This window comes from Populus nigra, chromosome 12, assembly GCF_951802175.1.
Source record: "Populus nigra chromosome 12, ddPopNigr1.1, whole genome shotgun sequence".
Classification (NCBI taxonomy): domain Eukaryota; kingdom Viridiplantae; phylum Streptophyta; class Magnoliopsida; order Malpighiales; family Salicaceae; genus Populus; species Populus nigra.
This window is the reverse complement of record NC_084863.1, coordinates 8,210,779-8,232,202: the sequence shown is the minus strand read 5'-3', so window position 1 is coordinate 8,232,202 and position 21,424 is coordinate 8,210,779. Positions and strand designations below refer to the sequence as shown.

The following is a 21,424-nucleotide window of genomic DNA, read 5'->3' as shown; positions in this document are numbered from 1 at the left end:
GTATGCCGTGCCCTCTAGTGGCAGGCTTGTTCTTCTTGTCTGTTTTTTTCATTTGGTTTTGAGCACCATCATCATATTCATTATTTTATATAGTATGCTCAAACCTTTTGAACTCTTTGAATTCTTTCATATCCCCAGCTTTTTGGGCACCTGCAGTCACTAAGGATCATTTTGTATATTTGGATTATTTTTCTAATTCTTGCACTTGCTCCCAATGTGGAGTATGATCATAGTCAAGGTTAATTCTCAAGAAAAACTTACTAGGCTCAATAGGGACCATAAATGATATTTTTTTTAGTGTTGTGAAAGGATTATTAAATATGACCTTTTCAAACACGTACGTTTAGGATCAACAAGCTTTTCTTTCCTTCATTTGAACATGTGAAATGGTTTTTCATTATTCATTTAACTAAAACTCAACGTTAAAGTTTCTCATGGTGTTTGGTTTGTTTTTTAGGGTCTTAAATGTATGGTCATCTTTCTATGGTATCACTTGAATTCATAGAATTTATTTATTAAAACAAACACTAATTTGACTTCTACTTTTGTACTAAAACTTTGATTTTCTGAAAAGCTTTGTAAAAAGATGAAATCATGCATGGTTTTTTAAGAAAAGAAAAACATGCCAAAGAATTCTTGGCTAAACTTCAATTTTTACTGATTGATAGAAAAAGTACATCAAGCTTAGTATTTCTTTACAATATTAGAGTTTACAGGTCTAGGCAAATCATTTTGTTCCATATTATTTAAAATTAAAGCTCTTCTAGTAAAAGCCTTTTTTCACCATATATGGTTCTTTGTAGTTTGGTGCTCATTTACTCTAATATTCTCTCGATACTAGCGAGATCTTTTTCAAAACCAAGTCCCCTTCTTTAAATACTCTTGGTCTGACCTTCTTGTATGCCTTAGTCATTCTGCTTTGGTATAACTGTTGGTGACAAATGGCCAATAATCTTTTTTCATCAATAAAATTTAACTGCTCAAATCTTAATTTTATCCATTTTGATTCATCTAGTTCTGCATCTTTTAAAACCCTTAATGATAAAATCTCTACTTTTAAAGGCATAACTTCTTCCATCCCGTATGCCAAAGAATAAAGGGTTGCACAAAAGTTCTAACTATGTTGCGGCATGCATAAAATACGCACAAAAGCATTTCATTCCAATCCTTGTAAGTGAACCCCATCTTCTGGATGATGTTTTTAAGACTCTTGTTACCTGTCATGATAGCTCCATTCATTTTTGGTTTGTAAAAAAAAGAATTGAGGTGTTTAATCCTCCATTTAGAGAAGAGTTCAACAATCAGCTCTCCATTAAAATTATAAGGGTTCTCGGTTATCAATCTTACTAGTAAGCCATAACAACAGATCAAATCTTTCTCAATGAACCTCTTAATTATTTTCTATGTTATATATCCATAGGAGTTGGCCTCTACCCATTTAATGAAGAAGTCGATGACAACCAAAATAAACCTCTACTCGTTGCTAGCCTTCAAATTGATTGGTCCTATGACATCCAACCCCCATATATCAAAATGTTAAGGCGAGGTCATATTGAATAGCGACGCTAGAAGTGAATTTATCTTATCACCATATATTTGACACTTGTGGCATTTTCTAAAATAGTTTACACAATCCATTTCCATGATCAACCAGAAGTATCCAAATCTTTGCATTTGCCTTGTCGTTGTATGTTTGTTGGCATGAGTGGCATAAATTTCCTCATGGATTTCTTTTAATGTTTGCTCAACCTTATTCTCATTCAGACACCTGAGTAGAGTCTTGTCAAATGACCTCTTATATAGGATTTCACCATCCAAGTAAAACTTTATAACCATTCTCTTCAAAGTCTTTTCATCTATCTTGGAAGCTCCTGAGGGTATTTCCAGTGTTGGATAAACCTCTTGATGTCACTATACCATGATTTCTCATCTAGTGATTCCTTAATTGTGCAGCAACGAGCTTGGAGATTTCTAACTTCGATGTTTATTAGTTAGATCCTATCTCTAGTAACTATTTGTGTCATCGAAGTTAGGGTTGCTAAGACATCAGTAAACTAATTCTTATCTCTGCTCATATGAGTGAATTTTATTTCTTTGAATTTGCTAGCTAATTTCAAGAGATAATTCTGATATGGCTTCAATTTCTCATTCTTGGTTTGTCACTCCCCTTTTACCTGATAGATGATTAGTAGGGAATCCCCATAGACCTCAAGCTTCTCAAATTTAAGTTTTAAAGCAATTTTCAGACTAATGATGTAGGCTTCATACTAAGTTGTGTTATTTGTCCATTTAAACTGCAACCTTATTGAAACAAGACATTATTTATTTTTTGGGGAAATTATCACTACTCCAACCCTATTGCCTAATACATTCACTGTCCCATCAAAGTACAAGGTCCACTAGTTATTCATCTCATTGTTATCTTCATTTATTAGCATATCCTCATCAGGAAGGTCAAAATTCAATGGCTTGTAATCTTCCACAACATGATCTGCAAGATGGTTGACAATCACACTCTTTTTATAGCCTTTATTATGATAAAAACAATTTCATATTCTGCCAACAACTCTTTCCACCTCGTTATCTTACTCTACAAGGTTTTTCACAAATGTACTTGAAAGAATTCAATTTTAAGATCAACTAAGTTGAGTAGTACAGCATATACTGCCTAAACCTTTTCACGTTCCACACTAAGCACAACATAGCCTTTTGATTATTGTATATTAGGATTCACAATCTTTGAACTTTTTACTTAAGTAGTAGATAACTTGTTCCTTCTTCCCTAACTTATCATGCTGACTCGACATGCATCTCATGGTTGTTTTTGTTACTGTTAAATATAGGATCAAGGGTCTTCATGGTGTATAAGGCATTATCAATGTCAGGTTTTATAAATACCTTTTTATTTTATTAAAGGTTTCTTGACAATCATTGTTCCATACACCAAGATTTTTTCTTCTAAACAAATAAAAAATTCACTAGCATGTTACCGTTAATTGAGATATGAACCGAGCTATGTAGTTTAAATGCCCAAGGAAACTTCTTACTTCTTTCTCTATTTTAGACACCAGCATATCCTAAATAACCTTTGCTTTATCCGAGTCAACTTTTATTCCTCGACTGCTTACTACAAAACCCAATAGCTTCTAGTTCTTACCCTAAATGAGCATTTTGCAGTATTTAATCTTAAATTGGTATTTTTATAACCTCTCAAACAATTTCCTCAATACTTGCATGTGATCTTCTTCTTCTTTTTGAATTGGCAAGTAAATCATCTACGTAGACCTCCACTTCTCAATGTATCATATTGTGGAACAAAGTGACCATTGCTCTTTGATACGTGGCACCAACATTCTTTAATCTGAATGACTTCACTTTATAACAAAAGGTTCCCTACGACATGACAAAGATGGTTTTCTCTTTGTCTTCTTCTATCATTCTAATTTGATTATAACCTGAGATCTCATCCATGAATGAATATATGGTACTTTTCATAGCATTTTCAACCGAGATGTTTATGTGAGGTAGAGAAAAGTCATCATTTGGTCTTGCTTTGTTCAAGTCTTTATAATCCACACACACCAAAATCTTGCCATCCTTGTTGGGAACTACAACCACATTAGCTACCCATCAAGGGTAGTGGACCACATCCAGAAATCTTGCATCCCATTGTTTTTGTATCTTTGCCTTTACTTTAAGTAGCATATATGGGCACATTCGTCTAATCTTCTATGATGTGGGTGATGATGAATATGACTTTGCATATATAGACCAATGAAATAGATTTAGGTCGAATATAGAAATAAGGAATGTGAGTTTTAGCTAAGGATGAGTTTTCAACCAAATGGAGAGCTTCCAAGATTTTGGACATCGTAATGATTCAGGTGAAGAGTTGAGCACCATTAAGTTGAAAATACCTGCTTTCTAAGGAAAGAATGATCTAGAGACATATCTATAATGGGAAAAGAAGGTTGATTGGATTTTTTATTGCCATTACTACACTAAACATAAAAAGGTAAGACTCGTTGTCATTGAGTTTATAGATTATGTACTAATATGATAGGATCAACTTGTTTTGAGTACGAGGATGAATGGTGAAAGGCATATTGAGTCATGGAATGACATTAAACTCATAATGAGAAAAGAATTTGTTCTTAACTTTTATTACTGTAAACCCTGGGAAAATAAATGTTTGCATAAATTGCAAACTAAATAAATGAAAAATAAAAGTGAAGAAATTCATATATAAATTTAAATAAAACGAGAATTCAGAAACTTTAAGATATGAATTTCCGAACGAAAAATTTTGAGGTATTATAAATGTAACTGGAAATATTAAAGGTTGGATTAAATTAAAAAAAATGAACTAAACTAAAAAGTTGAGGGGTAGAATTATAAGAAATTAAAAGAGGTATAGTTTAATTATAAGAAGAAAAGATATGTGGGGGAATAATACACTTAAAGGAAATGGGACCTAAGAGCAAATAAGAGAAATTATAGAGTATAAATACCCCTCTTCCTTGTTTATAAAAAATCTGCAACAACTATTAAGAGAGATGGAGGGAGTTTTTTAATTGTTCTTGCCAAATCAAGAGAGAAAAACAAAAAATTTCAAGAACCCATCCAAGATTACGGGTTTATAAGTAGAATAAACACTTATAGCCAAGGGATTAACAAGAAATTTTAAAGGTAGAGAGATGGGAGGTCTGGTTGTCATTGAAATAAAAGGGGAAGTCGAAAATTTTTGACTAGTTGAAGATCAAAACCTTGATTCTTACCAAGTAAGGAGTTTTAAATATCGTTCTTGAAGTCATTTCGAATTCAATTACGAATTGATGCCTTAGGTTGAATTTTAATTACGGTTCTTCGACTTGAATTAAGGAAAATGTATTAATTATTAAAATTAAGTTAATTCATGTGTTATATATGATTGGATAAAATTATGATAATTCATCAAAGAAAATGTATGGGTGATTGAGTTGGGGGTGCCCGGCCATATGAAGAGCAAAGAGGGAAAGGGGGAAATTATGGTTTTTCCTATTAAACTTTATTATAATAGGTTGTTTTTTATGTGAATATGTGTGTGAATTGAATGAAATTGGTATGAAAGGAATGAGGGAACTCTTGGTCCCTTTAAGGACATGCTTTCAGCCAATTATGCATTAAAGGGGAAGGATGTTTAATTTGACATATTTAGCTTGATGATGTGTGTTAATTGTATCAAAATAAGGAAAAATACATGTTGAAGTAAAAAGGATTGTGTTTGAAAGAATATTATTCAGAAAGTTAGTAGAATCGATAAAAAAATATTTTGTTTTAACGTTAAGAGGGGAGATTGAAATAAATAGAGTAAATTGGCTCTTAAAAGGTATTTTTAGCAATCTTATATGGTATGTGATATGGCTAGGGGTTGAGATAAAAGAGGGAAAGTTGAATTGTGAATGTTGTGGGTAAATGAAAAGGTTGACAAATGTGGACAGATTTGTCTCCAGACTTTTAGAAAGAATTCAGATTGAAGGATAAAGGAATTAGGATCAAGTTACTTCATAGAAATTGTATATTTGGATGTTGACTAAGGAAATTGGTCTTACTCAATTTGAAGCTACAGAACTCCAGTTGTGAGTCATCAACCGAGATTGAGTCATGACAGACCCTATAGAGCAATAGGTCTGATTCGTTGATGAGTAATATTGAGTGTCTTGGGGATAGAACTGGGTTCTACTCCCTTAAAAGAACTTTTAGCCCCGTTTCTTATCAACGAGACCAACCTTGCTTGAAACGGAGTCCTACAACTTCAAATATAGCAAAAACTCTAAAGAGAGGTCGGAATGTGACCTCTGTTGGCAGATTCTGAAAGTCACTAAAGTGACTATCTAGACGTGTTAAAGGTAAAAATTGGGTCCTTTTCCTTTAGGGAAACATGTGATATTACATCTTAACTTTCAAAAGAAACAAGCCATGTTTAAAATGGAAACTGTAATGATAACTATGGTTGGACAAAGAATGACAATATTAATGGATAAAATAAGAAAAACATAAAATATAAAAAAATAAATAATTGAAAGAAAGACTTATATTGGCTGTTAATGTGGTTATTATAAAATGTATCCTTGAATGAGGATAATTTATGAGATATACCTGTGATTACAAGAGAGATCATAGACGTGATGCAACAGCAGCAAGGGAGCACGAGTAGAGCTTCTACTGTAGACAGGTGATCCACACCTATGCTTTCTAGTTAAATTCCATGATTTAATATGTTATTGGTGTGAATTGATGAATGTTGGATATTGTATAAAAGAATGAAAGTTTGCGTAATGATGTTGTTATTTCAGATAGTATCCTGAATGTATATATGTTCAAAGTGAATAGTCTTGCATGTGATTTACCAAGTGATAGAAGTTTCACTAACATAGAAAATATGAGAAGTGTGATATAGGGCATGGACTAGCATACATAGAGTGCATGTTAGGATCTCGGGTAAGGGGATCACTATGCATCGATGCCTAAGGGGCATAGACTAGCATACATTTAGTATATGTTAGAATCCCAGGTAAGGGTATCACTATGCCTATGGGGCATAGACTAGCATACATTTAGTGTATGTTAGGATCTCAAGTAAGGGAATCACCATGTATCGGCTAGCATACATTTAGTGTATGTTAGGATCCCAGGTAAAGGGATCACCATATATCAGCTAGCATACATTTAGTGTATGTTAGGATCCCGGGTAAGGGGATCGTCATGCATCGGTACCTTTAATACAATGATAATACCGATGGAATTGGTATCGATAGTGTGTCAAGCGAAAATGGTTCTGGTCGATTTTATGGAAGTTGAAAATGGAAGATGAAACAGTTTTTAGTAGCCGAATATGAAAGAGTTCCATTGGAAAAAAAAAGTGAATAGAATATGAATACATGTTTGTCTTTTTAAATTGTTGGTTTTTTATGTTACTATACTTGCCGTGATATTCCTGTCCAATAATATGTGTTTTGTTTCAACACCATCGCATGAACACCTAGAGTAGATCCTAGCATTTGTTCACTTTTTGTATCTAGTTCTAGGCAGTATATTCTTGTATTTTGTAATATTAAAATATTTATATAGCTTATTTTGTATAATTAATGTTTAAACTTGAATAGATGAACTTAACTCTTAAATTCATGTAATCTTGCTCTATGTATACGTGTTTATCTCTTTTATTCCTTTATATGGTTATGATGATGTTTGTGGGATTGAGACCTAGAATGATTGGTCGTAATTGAGTTATAAGATATGGGAGTTTAGAAGTGTAAATAGGTTAAATGTCGATAACTTAAAACCTTCTGGTATAGAGGAGGCTTTGCTAAAATTTTGATATAAATTTTAATGAACTGTTATATGAAAACTGTATAAAAAATGACCTTGTTTTTCATTTCATATATGACAGGTGTTTTATCCCGGATAAAGGGATGTTACAATTACATAGGGGATGTTACAATTACATAGAGCTCTTTAAAAAATTACAGAGTTTACATCAGGGTTTAAAAAGTGTGGAAGATTACCACAAAGAGATAGAGATTGCAATGATTAAGGCTAATATGGTTGAAGATAGGGAAGCTACTAGAGCTAGGTTTTTTAATGGGCTAAATAGAGAGATAGCTAATGTTATGGAGTTACAACACTATATAGAGTTAAAAGATATGATTCATATGGCAATGAAAGTGGAGAGACAACTCAGAAGAAAAGGACATGTTTAGCTAGCATTTAATTTTGATTCTTCATCATTATGGAAATTGAATTTAAGGAGAAAGTCAGCTACCTCAACCAAAACCTTTTGTCCCTATAAAGTCGAACCACCTAAAGTTAAGGTTAAAGCCTCTACGGGTAAAGGAAAATCTAACACTGAACCTAAACATACTTGTGACGTTAAATGTTTCAGGTGTCAGGAACTTGGACATTACGCTTCAGAGCGTCCAAATAAGAGAATAATAATGACAAGAGATATTGGTGATGTGGAATCCAAGAGTGACAAATCAAATTATAAGGACATGCCATCGTTAGAGGATTGTACTAGGGATGAATTGGCATTATCTATTAAGGAGTCTTTGGTTATAAGGTGTACACTTTAGGTTCAAGTCAAATAAGATGACCGTGATCAACAAACGGAGAACATTTTCTATACTTGTTGTTATGTACAAAACAAAGCGTGTAGTTTAATTTACAGAAAGTGGAAGTTGTACTAATATAGCTAGTATTACCCTTGTTAGTAAATTGAACTTAAGTCTTGCTAGACCTTATAAGGTTCTGTGTGATGTAGTACCATTACAAGCGAGTCATATCTTATTGGGAAGACTATGATAGTTTGACAAAAAGGCAACATATGACAAAGTTAGAAATAGGCATACTTTTATAAGAGAAGGTAGAACCATTACTCTCGTACCTCTTACAACTAAACAGATGTATGATGATTAGTTAAAGTTAAGAAGAGAGTAGAGGGTATGGATAAATAAAATCAAAGTGAGGAATAAGGGGAGAGAAGACCATCAAATTTAGTCATCACTCAAAATCCCACTACAATCCATTCGACAACTCTTACAAACATACATTTAGCCACCTCTTAAAACTAATCAAACCATTCAGCCATTTCACAAAGTAACCCAAATCTAGCCAAGAATGGAGGTAAGACACGAGGAGTGAAGAAAGTAAGTATACTTAATGATAATTATATGGAAAAACGAAACACACAACCCAATTTTTATACAAGAGAGGGTGAGATCAAATCTATATTTTATACCAACAAGCCAATGATTTTGCTTGTGTATAATGAGGCTTACTTTAACTCTAACAATTTCGATCATATTATTCCTAGTATGATTGTTTTTCTATTACAGGAATTTGATGACATATTTCTCGAAGACATTCCTAACAGGTTACCACCTTAGAGGGGAATAAAACATCATATAGACCTTGTACTCGGAGCTGCTATTCCTAATCAACTAGCCTACTGATGTGATCCAACCATTAAAGGATCCATTGGAGGTTCCAGTTGGTCTAGTTACTAGGCTTAGGGCTAAGAAGTTCAAAGAAGCTTTCAATGGACTTCTTCAAAATACATGGGCTAAAGTGGACTTCAAGATGATGTGTAATAATAAAGAGCAAGCCTTGATTAATCTGATTCATATTCATGAGGCCCTTGTTGGTAGAACCAAGACCATTACACAAGGATTGGGAGAAGAAGACGAGATTCGGATAGTTTGACCTTTTGTTGCTCTTTTGGTCATAATTAGAGCTACAAATCGAATTTTGAAGTGATTCTAATTGGGCTGGAAACTAAACTTCCATACCTTTCCAACGGTATATGGCATGCCTTCAAATTCATTAACAAGAGAGAGAACCATCCGTTTTAAGTTGGGTTTTGCTACTACCAGACATAATGCGAAAAACAATGAACTTGTCTTATTTAATTAATTGGGCTATCAAACTTTATTTATTTTGAAAGGAGACAATTTTTTTGGGTTTTAGACTTGTTTATTTTGTTTATTTTATTTAGTTTTGGCTAGTTTTGGCTTGGGTTGATTATTATTTAAATTGGGTTTATGTGAGACCCATTAGGGAAACTAGGGTTTTGGCTTGGAGTTTAAATACTCTTTAGGAATAATTTTAGGTCAGACTTTTGATGATATTTTCAGCATTGTAGCTGATTTTTTATTGCTCAATCTTGGTTCTTGATTGAACTTTCAACTCTTCAAAGAACTGACCAATCTTTGTTTTGAATTTATACTTTCTTTGCTCGTCTCTAGGTGTAGGCATTGTGATCAAGTTGGTTTATAGTCTTGTTGCCTTGGAGCAAATCTTCCATTGTGATAAGCTCATTCAAATCTCAACAAACTTGGGTTAGATTGATCTTGGGATCGCGAATACCATTAAATTCCGCTAGGGTTCGCATCACCTACAGAAGCAATCTCGAAAAGATAAGAGAGCTTCAAAGGTAAGTTGATGAATTGATGTAAAAGGGGTACATTCATGTGAGTATGAGCCTTTGTGTTGTGCTAGTCTTACTTGTGTCTAAAAAGAATGGAACTTGAAGGAAGTGTGTTGCTTGTTGCGTCATCTACAACATAATAGTAAGTTATTAACATCTTATTCCTAAGCTTGATAACAAGTTAGATGAGTTGCATGGAAAATGTATTTTTTCTAAAATTAATTTAAAAAATAGGTACCATCATATTAAGATGAAAGAAAGGGATAAATAGAAAACTGCATTTAAGACTAAACATGGTCTGTATGAATGGTTAGTTATGTTGTTTGGACATACAAATACATATAGTACATTTATGTGATTAATGAATCATGTAGTGTGTGCATTCATAGGTAAATTTATGGTTATGTATTTTGATGACATCCTAATCTATAAAAACAACTTGAATAAGCATCTTGATCATTTGCGTGATGTACTTAATGTATTGCGTAGTGAGAAATTGTATGTTAATCTTAAGAAGTGTGTCTTTTACATAGAAAAAATTATGTTTCATGGCGATGTTGTAACTGCATAGGGTATCGGGATGGATGAGGAGAATGTTAAAGCCATCCGGGATCGGCCTGCTCCTAAATCGATAAGTGAGGTAAAGAGTTATCATGTGTTAGTTAGCTTTTATAGAAGTTTTATGAAGGATTTCAGTACATTAGCTGCTCTATTGAATGAAATTGTTAAAATTCAGTTAGTTTTAAATGGGGTAATGAACAAAAATCAACATTTAATTTATTTAAAGATAAATTATGTTCTGCACATGTTTTATCTTTACTTGACTTTATGAAAGCTTTTGAAATTGAATATGATGCATCCGAAATAGGAATAGGAGCTGTATTAATGTAGGATTGAAGACCTATAGCTTATTTCGATGAGAAGTTAAGTGGAGCTACCTTGACTTATCCCATTTATGACAAAAAACTGTATGTTTTGGTAAGAACACTTGAAACATAACAGCATTACTTGTGGTCAAAGAAGTTTGTAATACATTCAAATTTTAAATGATAGATGGTTACTTGTTTAAAAAGAATAAATTGTGTGTTCCTGTTATTTATTTGCATGAATTACTTGTTCGTGAAAAATATGGGATGGTTTAATTGGTCACTTTAAGGTTGCTAAAACTTTGAATGCATTGTATAAACATTTTATTTGCCAAAGAAGAAAGAAGATGTGCAAAAAATATGTGAACTATCATAACTCAATTTTGGGTTTTCCCCAAAAATTGCCCTTTTCTTTTAAAAATAAAAAAATGCAATAAAAAAATGAAAAATGACTGGCAACTTCGTAAAAACAGATTGTGAAGGGTTTCAAATACTTAAAGGAACCGAACTGCAATTTTGGGCAATTTTAAGAGCCCAATTGCACCTCTATTTTATCCACAATTAAAAGACAATTCAGATTTAAAGTTAAATTAAATGATTATCAGATGAATTTGCATAAAAATTAAGTCTAATGACTTAATTAGACTTTTAATAGGCCAATTTGATTTAATTATGGGCCAAATTAAATGCTTAATTAAATTTAAGAATTAATTTGTATCAACATAAAAGAATTAGTTAAGTGAAAGAACGTAATTAGACTTTTAATGGGTCAAAATAATTTTATCAAAGACATAATTAGTGAAAAAGTAAGTTTAGAAGCTTAATTGAAAAGATTGGAATTTTACATGACCAAATTAAACTTTTTCAAACTCAATTAGGTGGAATCAATGACAAAATCACAAGAAAATCAAAGTTGAAGGGTCAATTAAATGCCAAATTGAAGAAATTCAAGACTAATGATCTTTTTGCAAAAGACACATCAACTAGGGGACTCAATTCGGTTGAAAAAAAGGATGAAATTGAATAAATTAAACATTTAAAGTTATTTAACTTTAAATAACTTTATTTCCCTTTCCTTTCCTTATGGGTACTATCCATGAAAACATAGTGAGAACTTAGTTAACCCATATATTGGCAATTGTTTTGCCAAAAAAGATGGCCATTAGGATGATCCAGTTGTGAAAAAGGAAAAATGTTGGGCCTTCATTCTAGCACAGCCCGTGTGGCTAGGCCGTTTAGTTTTTCTATATAAAAAAGGCATTTTAGGCCATTTAGTTTTTCATTCTGAGATTTTTTCTTCTTCTTTCTTATTTTTAATGTGCTGATTTGGTTGTAGGGAAATTTGATTGAAAACTTTTTATATATAAAGCTACCACAAATTCAAGAATTAAAACATCAAACAAATAACATGAAAAATTGAAGATAGATAGATAAAACCTAGTTTTAGAGCCTTACTCTGATATCAACTGGTGCAAACTCGGAGGGTAAGAACCCTTGAACCCATAAACAAGATAGAAACAACCTAAAAAAAGCTAAAATCAAATTGAAAAGAACTTGATCCAATGATTATTTGAACCAAGAAACCAAAGTTACTGGATGAAAAGCTCTAACCTTTTGATTATAACGAATCAAGAACTAGAACTATAAGGATGAACACTACAAAGATAATTAATCTTTGATAAGTCTTAAAGAGTTCGATAAAAAACCAAGAGTATAAAAAATCTTGCACGCACATAATATTATTCTCAAATAAACTAAGTCTCCCCTTTTTCTTCCCCCTTAAAAGGGTATTTATAGTTCACAAAATAACAAAAACCTAATGAACTAATAAAATGACATTAAGACCTGATTAAAAATAACTTAAAGTTTGTAAATTAAGTAACAAAATCCAAAACTAAATTAATTATCAAGACTATTACAAGTTTACTGTAAAAATAAATAAGTTGTCAAACCCTTGAAGAATTAATTAGGCTGCCAACTTTGGAAGTAATTATGATGCTAACTAAGAACCTTGCAAAAGTATGTTGATTACAGATTTTTTACTCTTTAATACCAAAGGTAGTTGTCATGCGAATTTAATGTAGGGTATACTATCAAATTTGTATCCTTAGTAATTAAGAATAACCTTTAAAATTAAACTTCAAAGTTACTCACTTTATTAACCTTGAAAAATAAGAAAAAAGTTATTTCTTTTATCTCCTTGCAAAATAGGAACTAAAACTACCACCCATGTCTTTATTTTGTAGAGAATCAACAAATCATAAGAAAACAATGATATTGTCTCTCCTTACACTGCTACCTAATTTTACTGAATGTTCAAGCCTAATAATGATCTTTTTTTCTTTATATGGATCACATTAATTGAAACAAGTTCATCCGTAGTTGATATATTGAAACCTGTTTTGCCCTAAATATCTTAAATTATCCCATTGAAAGCCTATTTAATCTTATTGGTCTTTGACTTTGTAATTGGTCTAATTGGTGCCTCTAATAGATCACTTTGTGATTCTTATTGCAAGTTTTAACCCATTTTTAGAGGCATTTGTAGGAATGAATTATGGCTAGTTTGCTTTATAGTAGTGTCAACAATCTTCAAATGGATGGACAAATTGAAGTGGTGAACCAAACTCTAGGTAACTTACTTCGGAGTTTTGCTTCTAAAATGCCTAAATAGTGGGATTTGGTGCTCACTCAAGCTAAGTTTGTTTATAACTCAGTGGTGAATCATTTTATTGGAAAGATTCTATTTGAAATCATTTATGAGATGATGCCTAAACATTATTTAAATTTGGCAACTATTCTAAATTCTCGTATGTCCAATAAAGTTGAAGATTTCATCTTTACTTTGGTATAAAACCAAGAAGAAGTCGGGAGAAAGATGGAAGAGAGTAATCATAAGTACCAAGAACTGAAAATGTCCATCGATGCATCAAGTTTTTTAATAAATGTGATCTTGTTTTGGTTTATTTAAGAAATGAGAGATTTCTTATTGGTTATAACAAGCTCAAGGAAAAGAAAATTGCTTAATGCCAAATACTTGAGAAGATTAATAATAACAATGCCTATAAAATTAAGCTTTCTTCTAATATTCAGACTCATGATCCTAAGTCGTGGAATGGTTATTTTCCACCTAGAAAGGATGACACTGAGCAACCAATGATATTTTTTATGTTGGTTGTTACTATTCTATCATGTTTTTCTAAATGGCTAATTATAGCTACCTTGGAAACTTCCTAGTTATCTTACCTGACAACTAATGACTTTCTATATTCTTTTTATTTTTAGGCAACTTTCTCTTTCCTCTCTTTACCTAGAAACTGAAATTTTATGAAAATGAACTAGTGGACCAAAATTGAAATTAAAAAAATTGTAAGGGCCGTGAAGGAAGAAAAAAAAAGAATAAAGGTGAAAATGAACTTTTCTCCTGGATTTTATATTAACCATAGATGTTCTTCTTATTTTACATTTTGATCATTTATTGTTGATTTTTTTTTCTATCCTCAACAACATTTAATAAATTTGTCATCAAAATAGGCATATAAGGTTGCCAATTAAAAAAAAAGGTTTGAGGATGAAAAAAAGCTTAATGTAGATAATGTTTTACCTAATCATTTTAGTATATTAATGAATTCATATGAAGGAGGTGGTGTTTCTTTTTCAACATGTTGAAAAAAGTAGATTGAGTCTTGTAAATTTATTTTAAATTCAATTTTGATTTTTAATCTTTAGAGTTATTATAGGGTGTTTTGGGGTTAAAAATGAGTATATTAAGGTTTTTATGATGTTTTTAAGGTGAAAAGAAATCATATATTGAGTTTCTGAAGTCTAAAAATCTAAATCTTAATTTTTCAGTCACCAAAGATTACTAGAGATCATTTGCTCATTTTTTAAAAAAGGATGCCAGATGCACATGCTTAGCCTTTCAGGCCTAGGTGTGCCTGAGCTTTTACCTTTTTAGGATAGGCACACGGGCTAGCTTCTAAGGCCAATAATCCTTTTTTTAATTAATATCACCTCTTTTATTTTCCAAACGGTTTAATTTAACTATTTTTAAATGATAATAAATATTTTGGTTCTTTCTATGATTCCATAATACCACCAATGAATTATTGTCATTTATCTAATTTTTTCCTTTTAAATTTAAAATAGATCAACTATATATGCATTATACATTTATCAAAATATAAATCATATGTATTTAATAACCATAGCAAATCTCTATGATAAATAAATGCATATAATAAAGAGGACAATTGGGGTAAAATATTGTATTTATATATATTTGCTACTTCTTATCAAAAAATTAACTTCCCACTCTAGTCTTTAATTAATGTTCATAGTTTTATTTTTTCCAGTTTATCAGTTAATATATTTTTTCATTCATCGTATGATATGTAGAAATCATCTTTTCATTTCTCATTTAACAAATTTCATGATATAAGAAAATACATCTATAATGTCGATATCTTATTTACTTATTTTTAAAATTAACTTAGAATTTTATCTACAATTTAACGTGGATACATTGGTCATTGCTCTTTTAAAAAAAAAAGAGAACTACAGTGTTAGAAAAGCATAACTATGGAAGATGAAAAACTCAAACAAAATAATAACTAAATTGAATAACTTTCCAATAGCTTTATCTAGTAATGTGTCAATAATAAAATTCACCCCCTTATACTATTATTTAAAGTGGGATAAGTTTTTAAGTAAACTATTCAGTACAATTAGTTCTTAAAAAGATTTGGGATTAAAATCGATTTTTTTTTGTAAACTCTGCAAAGGTTTTCGTTCATTTTTCTTTATTGGAACACTCAAGTTACTAATACATGATAGTTAAGTGACTATATTATCATTTATTTTTTCCTTTCCATTACAAACCTAAATTTCAATAGTAAATTACTTTTTAATATTGTTTTCAATCTATCCACTTCTCTTTCTCTATCACTCCTAACTCTTTTATTTGCATAAAGCAAATCAAAATAATTAAGCATAATATTATGGTATCTTTAATTTAAAAAATAACATTGTTGGAAAAATAAAAAATCAATAATAACAAATATAAGAATTACATTAACAGTCAAAATCAAAACACCAGACTATAACTTTGTTGTTTACACACCCATAGTTAGGGATATTCACGTTTCGGTTCGGTTCGGTTTAGACTCAAAAACCAACTGAATTGAATTAAATTAATTTTGTAAAATATTAACCGAACCGGTTCGGATCGGTTAAATCCGGTTTTTTGGCAAAACAACAAGAAAAGCTAATCCCATCATCCAGATTTTTCATATGGCAAAGAGAAAACAAAGGCACAGAAAGAAAATAGATTTTACAGCACCTTTTGCATGAAAGGCACAGAGAAGTTCAAGACAAAAACTTCCTTGATGGAGCTAGATGAAGGATAATTATCTTTAATATCAAAAACAACTCCTCCATGGTTTCCATTGCCATTAGTCCCATCGATCTCAGCCATTACTAGCCATGAATACTTACCACAAGAAAGACAGTTAAGAATGAAAAGGGAGGAAAGATAAGAACAAGAAAAAGATACAAGAAGTGACAAAGATGCGCAAAGATATTGTTTTTGTGGTAGCTTTGTTCTTCTCCTATGGAGTACATATAACAAGTACAGGCTACTATAAATTTTCAAGTTATAGAGGCTTATAAATATATAGAAGCAAGGGAGAGAAACAATTGTTAACTCCTATTTTCTTTACTATGTTTTCGCGGAAGATCACTATACATCAATTTTCTTTGGATGTGTATGTGACATTGAAAAATGTGACCTTCACATTGAAAGCTCATTCAACAATCCACTGGAAAGGAAGATTGGGAAACTGGGAAAGGAAGATTGAAAATTAATTGAGAGGAAGATTGGGAATTTTTCTTAGGCAAGCGGCGGCTTTTATGAGAGGCAGGAAGGTTATATTAACTGTTAGGGTTAGGTTACAGTCATGGTTGTTAAAAACGAGTTTTGACTCGTAAAATCGGTGATTTTACGAGTTAAAATGCATAAAATGTGTAAAATCAGGTTTAAAACTCGAAAACCGGTAAAAGCGGTCAAACCCGGTCAAACTCGTATAAAATCGGGTCAACCCGTAAAAAATGTAAAAACCGGTCCGATTTCACGATTTAACGTGAAATTTTAAACCTATGCCCTGTGCTGACTCAGCACCTCCTTTTCCTAATCCCCACCACACCCGTGACCAACACGAATTCGGATTGTGCAAGTTGAGTAAGGAAGCCAGTACTACAACGCTGGAACCAAAGGCTATGGTTCTTCATCTTCCAAGAACTAGGCTCTTATTATCTGAAGAAGAAATGATCATCATTTGGAGTGGAGAGAGAACTGAGGGAGCATGAATTGAACCCAACACCACCATGTTAAGGGGATCTTTGTTGTCCACCTAATGACTCTGGTTTTTATGAAAGGATAAAGGATTCACCATCTCTATCTCTCTCCCCCCTTTCTAAATGCGCAGAAGCAAGAACCATCACAACTAGAACGAAAGAACTAGGATCTGGTTTGTTTAAAATCTTTCATTTCTTTTGCAATGTCCTTAGTTTAGTAAGAGATGGTGTTTGAAAGCTGCTTTTTATTTTTATTTTTTGTTGGTTTGTGGTGTTAGATCTGTATGATGAGACTGAAACAGAAGAGCATTTGAAAGCAAAGTATTTATGTCCGTTTTACGGCGAGGATTTTGATGTTGTTGGTCTCTTTTGCCACATCGATAAAGAGCATCCTGTTGAAGCCAACAATGGGGTATCATATTCTTATCAAGTTCTATTGATGGATGTAAATTAAAAAAATTTAGTTCTTTAGTGTTAAATTGCTTTTGGTAAAGGGTTTTATGGGGTTTGATTTTAAATGAGATAATTTGGTTAACTGTGTGAGTTTGTCGCCTTGTTTTTGAGGATTTTTTATTTTATCACAAAACATATAAATTGGTCATTTTCTTTTTGTAACACTATTGATTACACTATCCTAGTTTTTTTTTTGTCTAGAGACTGTTACTGAAATGATACTGGAATTGTTTGTTTTCAGGTATGTCCAGTTTGTGCTAAAAAGGTGGGGATGAACATTGTTACTCACATTATTGGGCAGTATGGGAACTTCTTTAATACATCATTTTATCTCAAAATTTGACTCTTAACATTTAACATTTTGGTTCTAGTTTTTTTGCATAATCTGGATTGGTTTACACACAACCAAACATGCATGTTTATGTAGTTCAAATGTTAATTATATGGAAAAGTGACCTAGGTAATGTTGGTAACTGAAAATTTGTCTAGTGAATCTCTAGGCTCATGGGAAACTTTCAACATCAAAAGGGTGCTTGGGAATCTCCTATCTTGTTAGTTACCGGTAAACGGTGTCCGAACTATTAGTTTGTATCGACTTCTCTGTTGAAGTTCCTTGACTGGAGATTACGTGCAGCGTAAGAGGAGACTGCGAAAGGGGGGAGCTAACTCAGCATTTTCTATACTGAGAAAAGAGCTGCGAGAAGGAAGTTTACAATCCCTTTTTGGTGGATCTTCGTGCTTTGTTTCGTCCTCCAATACAGAACTTGATCCATTGCGTTCACCTTTTATATTTCTTGTCATAGTTTTGCATAATTGGAAAACTTAAAACTAAGGTTCAACTTCTTGTGGTATGATGTTTGTGTTTTCCTTTTCTGTCAATCTATACACTAGTTCAGTTTTTTTATATTTTTATAGTGAAAAGAGTTGTACTGTAACCTAGTTTCCATGGAAATTTCACATGCCCATTTAGGCAAGTCAACTATTACCTAGATTTATAACCAAAAAGTTTTTATTAAAATTGAGAAATTTAGTTGTTGCTTGCATTGTGGCATTGTGGTGTTGTTGGCAGCCTCAACATTTATTAAATTTCTTTTCCTTGCACAATTAGCATATATGATTAATTTGTGTTCAAGTGTATTGAACTGCAGGATATAACGTGTATATTTAACATGCATGCTCTTCATTTATTCAACTGTGATTTTACGATATTTAGTTAAAAAATTTTACTTGCGATTTTACGATTTTACGATTCGAGTTAATATTGTATGTTCTGTGTCATGTCAAAAAAAAGTTTTTGACAACCTTGGTTACAGTTTAACTATTTATATCTCAAAGATTTGTGTCACTTTTGGCTTTTAGTGGGTCCGGTTCGGTTTGTGCCTGTTTCTGGTTCAAAACCAAAACTGAACTGGACCTGTTAAAATGTATGGTTTTGACAATCGGTTTAATCATTTTTTATTTCGGTACGATTTTTTCGGTTAATTTTTCTTCGATTTTCTCGGTTAATCGGTTATTTTAAACACCCCTACCCAGATTTCACTCTCTTCTAATACCCTTTGCTTTATCTTTCTTCTTTGTTTCTTTTCTTTTCTCTCTTTAGTTTAGTCTTCTCATTTTTTTTTCATATCTACACTATTCTAGAAAAAACTATCTATCTTTATTTTTTATTTTATTTATTGACAATTCTCTTAGGTGCTTTGGTTTAGGTGCTGGTAAGTTTAAATGGTGATCTTAGTGGTTGGAGTGACAATATTATTGTAAAACCTCTAGGTGAAAAATTTTGAATTGACTAGTTTCAAGTAAAACAAAAGGAAAACAATTTGTAACTCTCGATTGGGTTATCAGAAAATTCTAAAAATTTGCGTGGAGCCTTTTAATATGATTCCTTAGCTTGGGTTAAAATTTCAGAATTTTTAGAGAAATTCAGAAATTTGACGAAAAATCACAATTTGACTAGTTTTATATTATTGGATATAATTTTAAATTCGACTATCAGATTGAGCTGAAATTTTATGAGGAATCTTAAAATATATTGAATAAAATCTGGTTAAAATTTTAGGATGAATGGAGCTCGGTAGTGCTAGCAAAGAATAAGAACCGTCAAATGGAAGCAAAAAAAACTCATTAAGGGTAAAATAGTAACTTGCCATTCAAAATAAAACAAGGCAGCCCCTTTTTTGTTATGAACTGCCGATTGGGCAGTAACAAATGTGAAAAGAAAAAAAAAGAAAATAAGAGAAGAACGTGAGAAATTAAGAGAAAAACAAGAAAAAGTGAGAAAAAGCTTTGAAACTTGTAAGATTGAAAGACTTGGAACATTAAATTAAGAAAGAATCAAGTGAAGGAAGATATAAAAAAGGTAAGGAGGGCTTACCACACTAGGAGGAGAAGAAAAGTTGGGAGAATTTAGATCGGTAAGCATGAAAAGTTTAGATTCTTACTTGAATGAAGTGTTATTGGGTTTATTTGAGTAAGTTATCATACAATGACAATTAAATTTGATTTAATTTCTCATAATCTTGATTTTTTTTAATTAGGATTCTTATGAGAATTTGAGGATTTTGAGAAAAATAGTAAACATGATGGAATTGAGATAGAATAGTATAGACATAGTGAATGTAAGTAGTAATTAAGAAAGAAATTGAATAATTTTGAAGAAAAGAACTTGTAATTAAGGATGAGGAAATATAGGAATGAGATTTTGATTGTTTTATGTTTGAGAAATTATGTTCTTTATTTTATTTGAAGAATTCAAAATATGAACAAGTGAAGAAACATCATAAGAATGTGAAAAGAAGGAATAAATAAATGGTAGGAAAAGTTCATGGGAGAATAAGTGAGTTAAAAGAAGAAAATAGATTGAAACTATATGTTGAAAATGAGGTGACAAATGAATAAAAATTTTGGTATAAACCCCAATTAAATAAAAGATATTACGTGCTTCAAATGTAGGCACGTAGGAGAAATAATAATGGATTAATAATGTAGTGCAATCTGATTGATTCAGGAGTTGTACCGGGAGCAGGGTATCAGGCAGGAGAAGCTAGGCCATCACCAGCAGATGATAGGTGATTCATCACTTTCTTTTAAAATTCAAAGTTTCATTATTAGTTATGAGTTGTTTATAACATGTTGATATGGAATAAGTAGAAGAAGAAACTATTAGTATTATAATTGGGATGTCGGGTAGTTAGTATGGAATTACTGGTTAGCAAGAATTACCGATTATTATAGAATTACCGATTGGTATGGAATTACCGATTGGTTAGTATGAATTACCGGTTAGTATGAAATTACCGGTTATATTGACTATTTATAGAGAATAGCCGGATGTTGGGTAATTCGTATGGAATTACCGGTTATATTCGCTATTGATAGAAAATAGTCGGATGTTGGGTAATTCGTATGGAATTACCGGTTTGATTGTTGGCTATTTAAGAGGGTTAGCCGAGTTTGAGGTAAAATTATGAATTACCAAATTAAAAATTAAGTAATGAGTGTTGGTTACAGAGGTCCTATAAGTATAGGATTAATAAATTATGAATGGGTTATTAATGTTGATATAAAGTAAGATGGTGATGAAAGATAATTTGATATATTTTGAAGACTTGTGAACATAATAGCTTTATCATCTTTAATGTGTTATCTTCTTTATTTCTTATCAATGTTATGTATACAGATTTGTCATGAGGTGATACGGAACGTTAAATATGAGCTTTGTGTTTTAATCTGTTTATTTTATGGGAAGTAATATATTTGCTTTATATGTAATTTGTATTATATG

The 21,424-nt window shown here is 31.7% G+C and overlaps 1 protein-coding gene across 1 annotated transcript; it reads left to right on the top strand.

Moving 5' to 3' along the window:
- Window positions 1-10,547: 10,547 nt before the first annotated feature.
- On the top strand, window positions 10,548-18,466 carry LOC133669928 (protein DEHYDRATION-INDUCED 19 homolog 4-like). Its single transcript, XM_062090259.1, has 4 exons — window positions 10,548-10,607; window positions 17,426-17,599; window positions 17,882-17,959; window positions 18,269-18,466. The coding sequence occupies exons 1-4, from the start codon at window positions 10,548-10,550 to the stop codon at window positions 18,464-18,466; spliced, it is 510 nt and encodes a 169-aa protein (XP_061946243.1).
- Window positions 18,467-21,424: the final 2,958 nt, after the last annotated feature.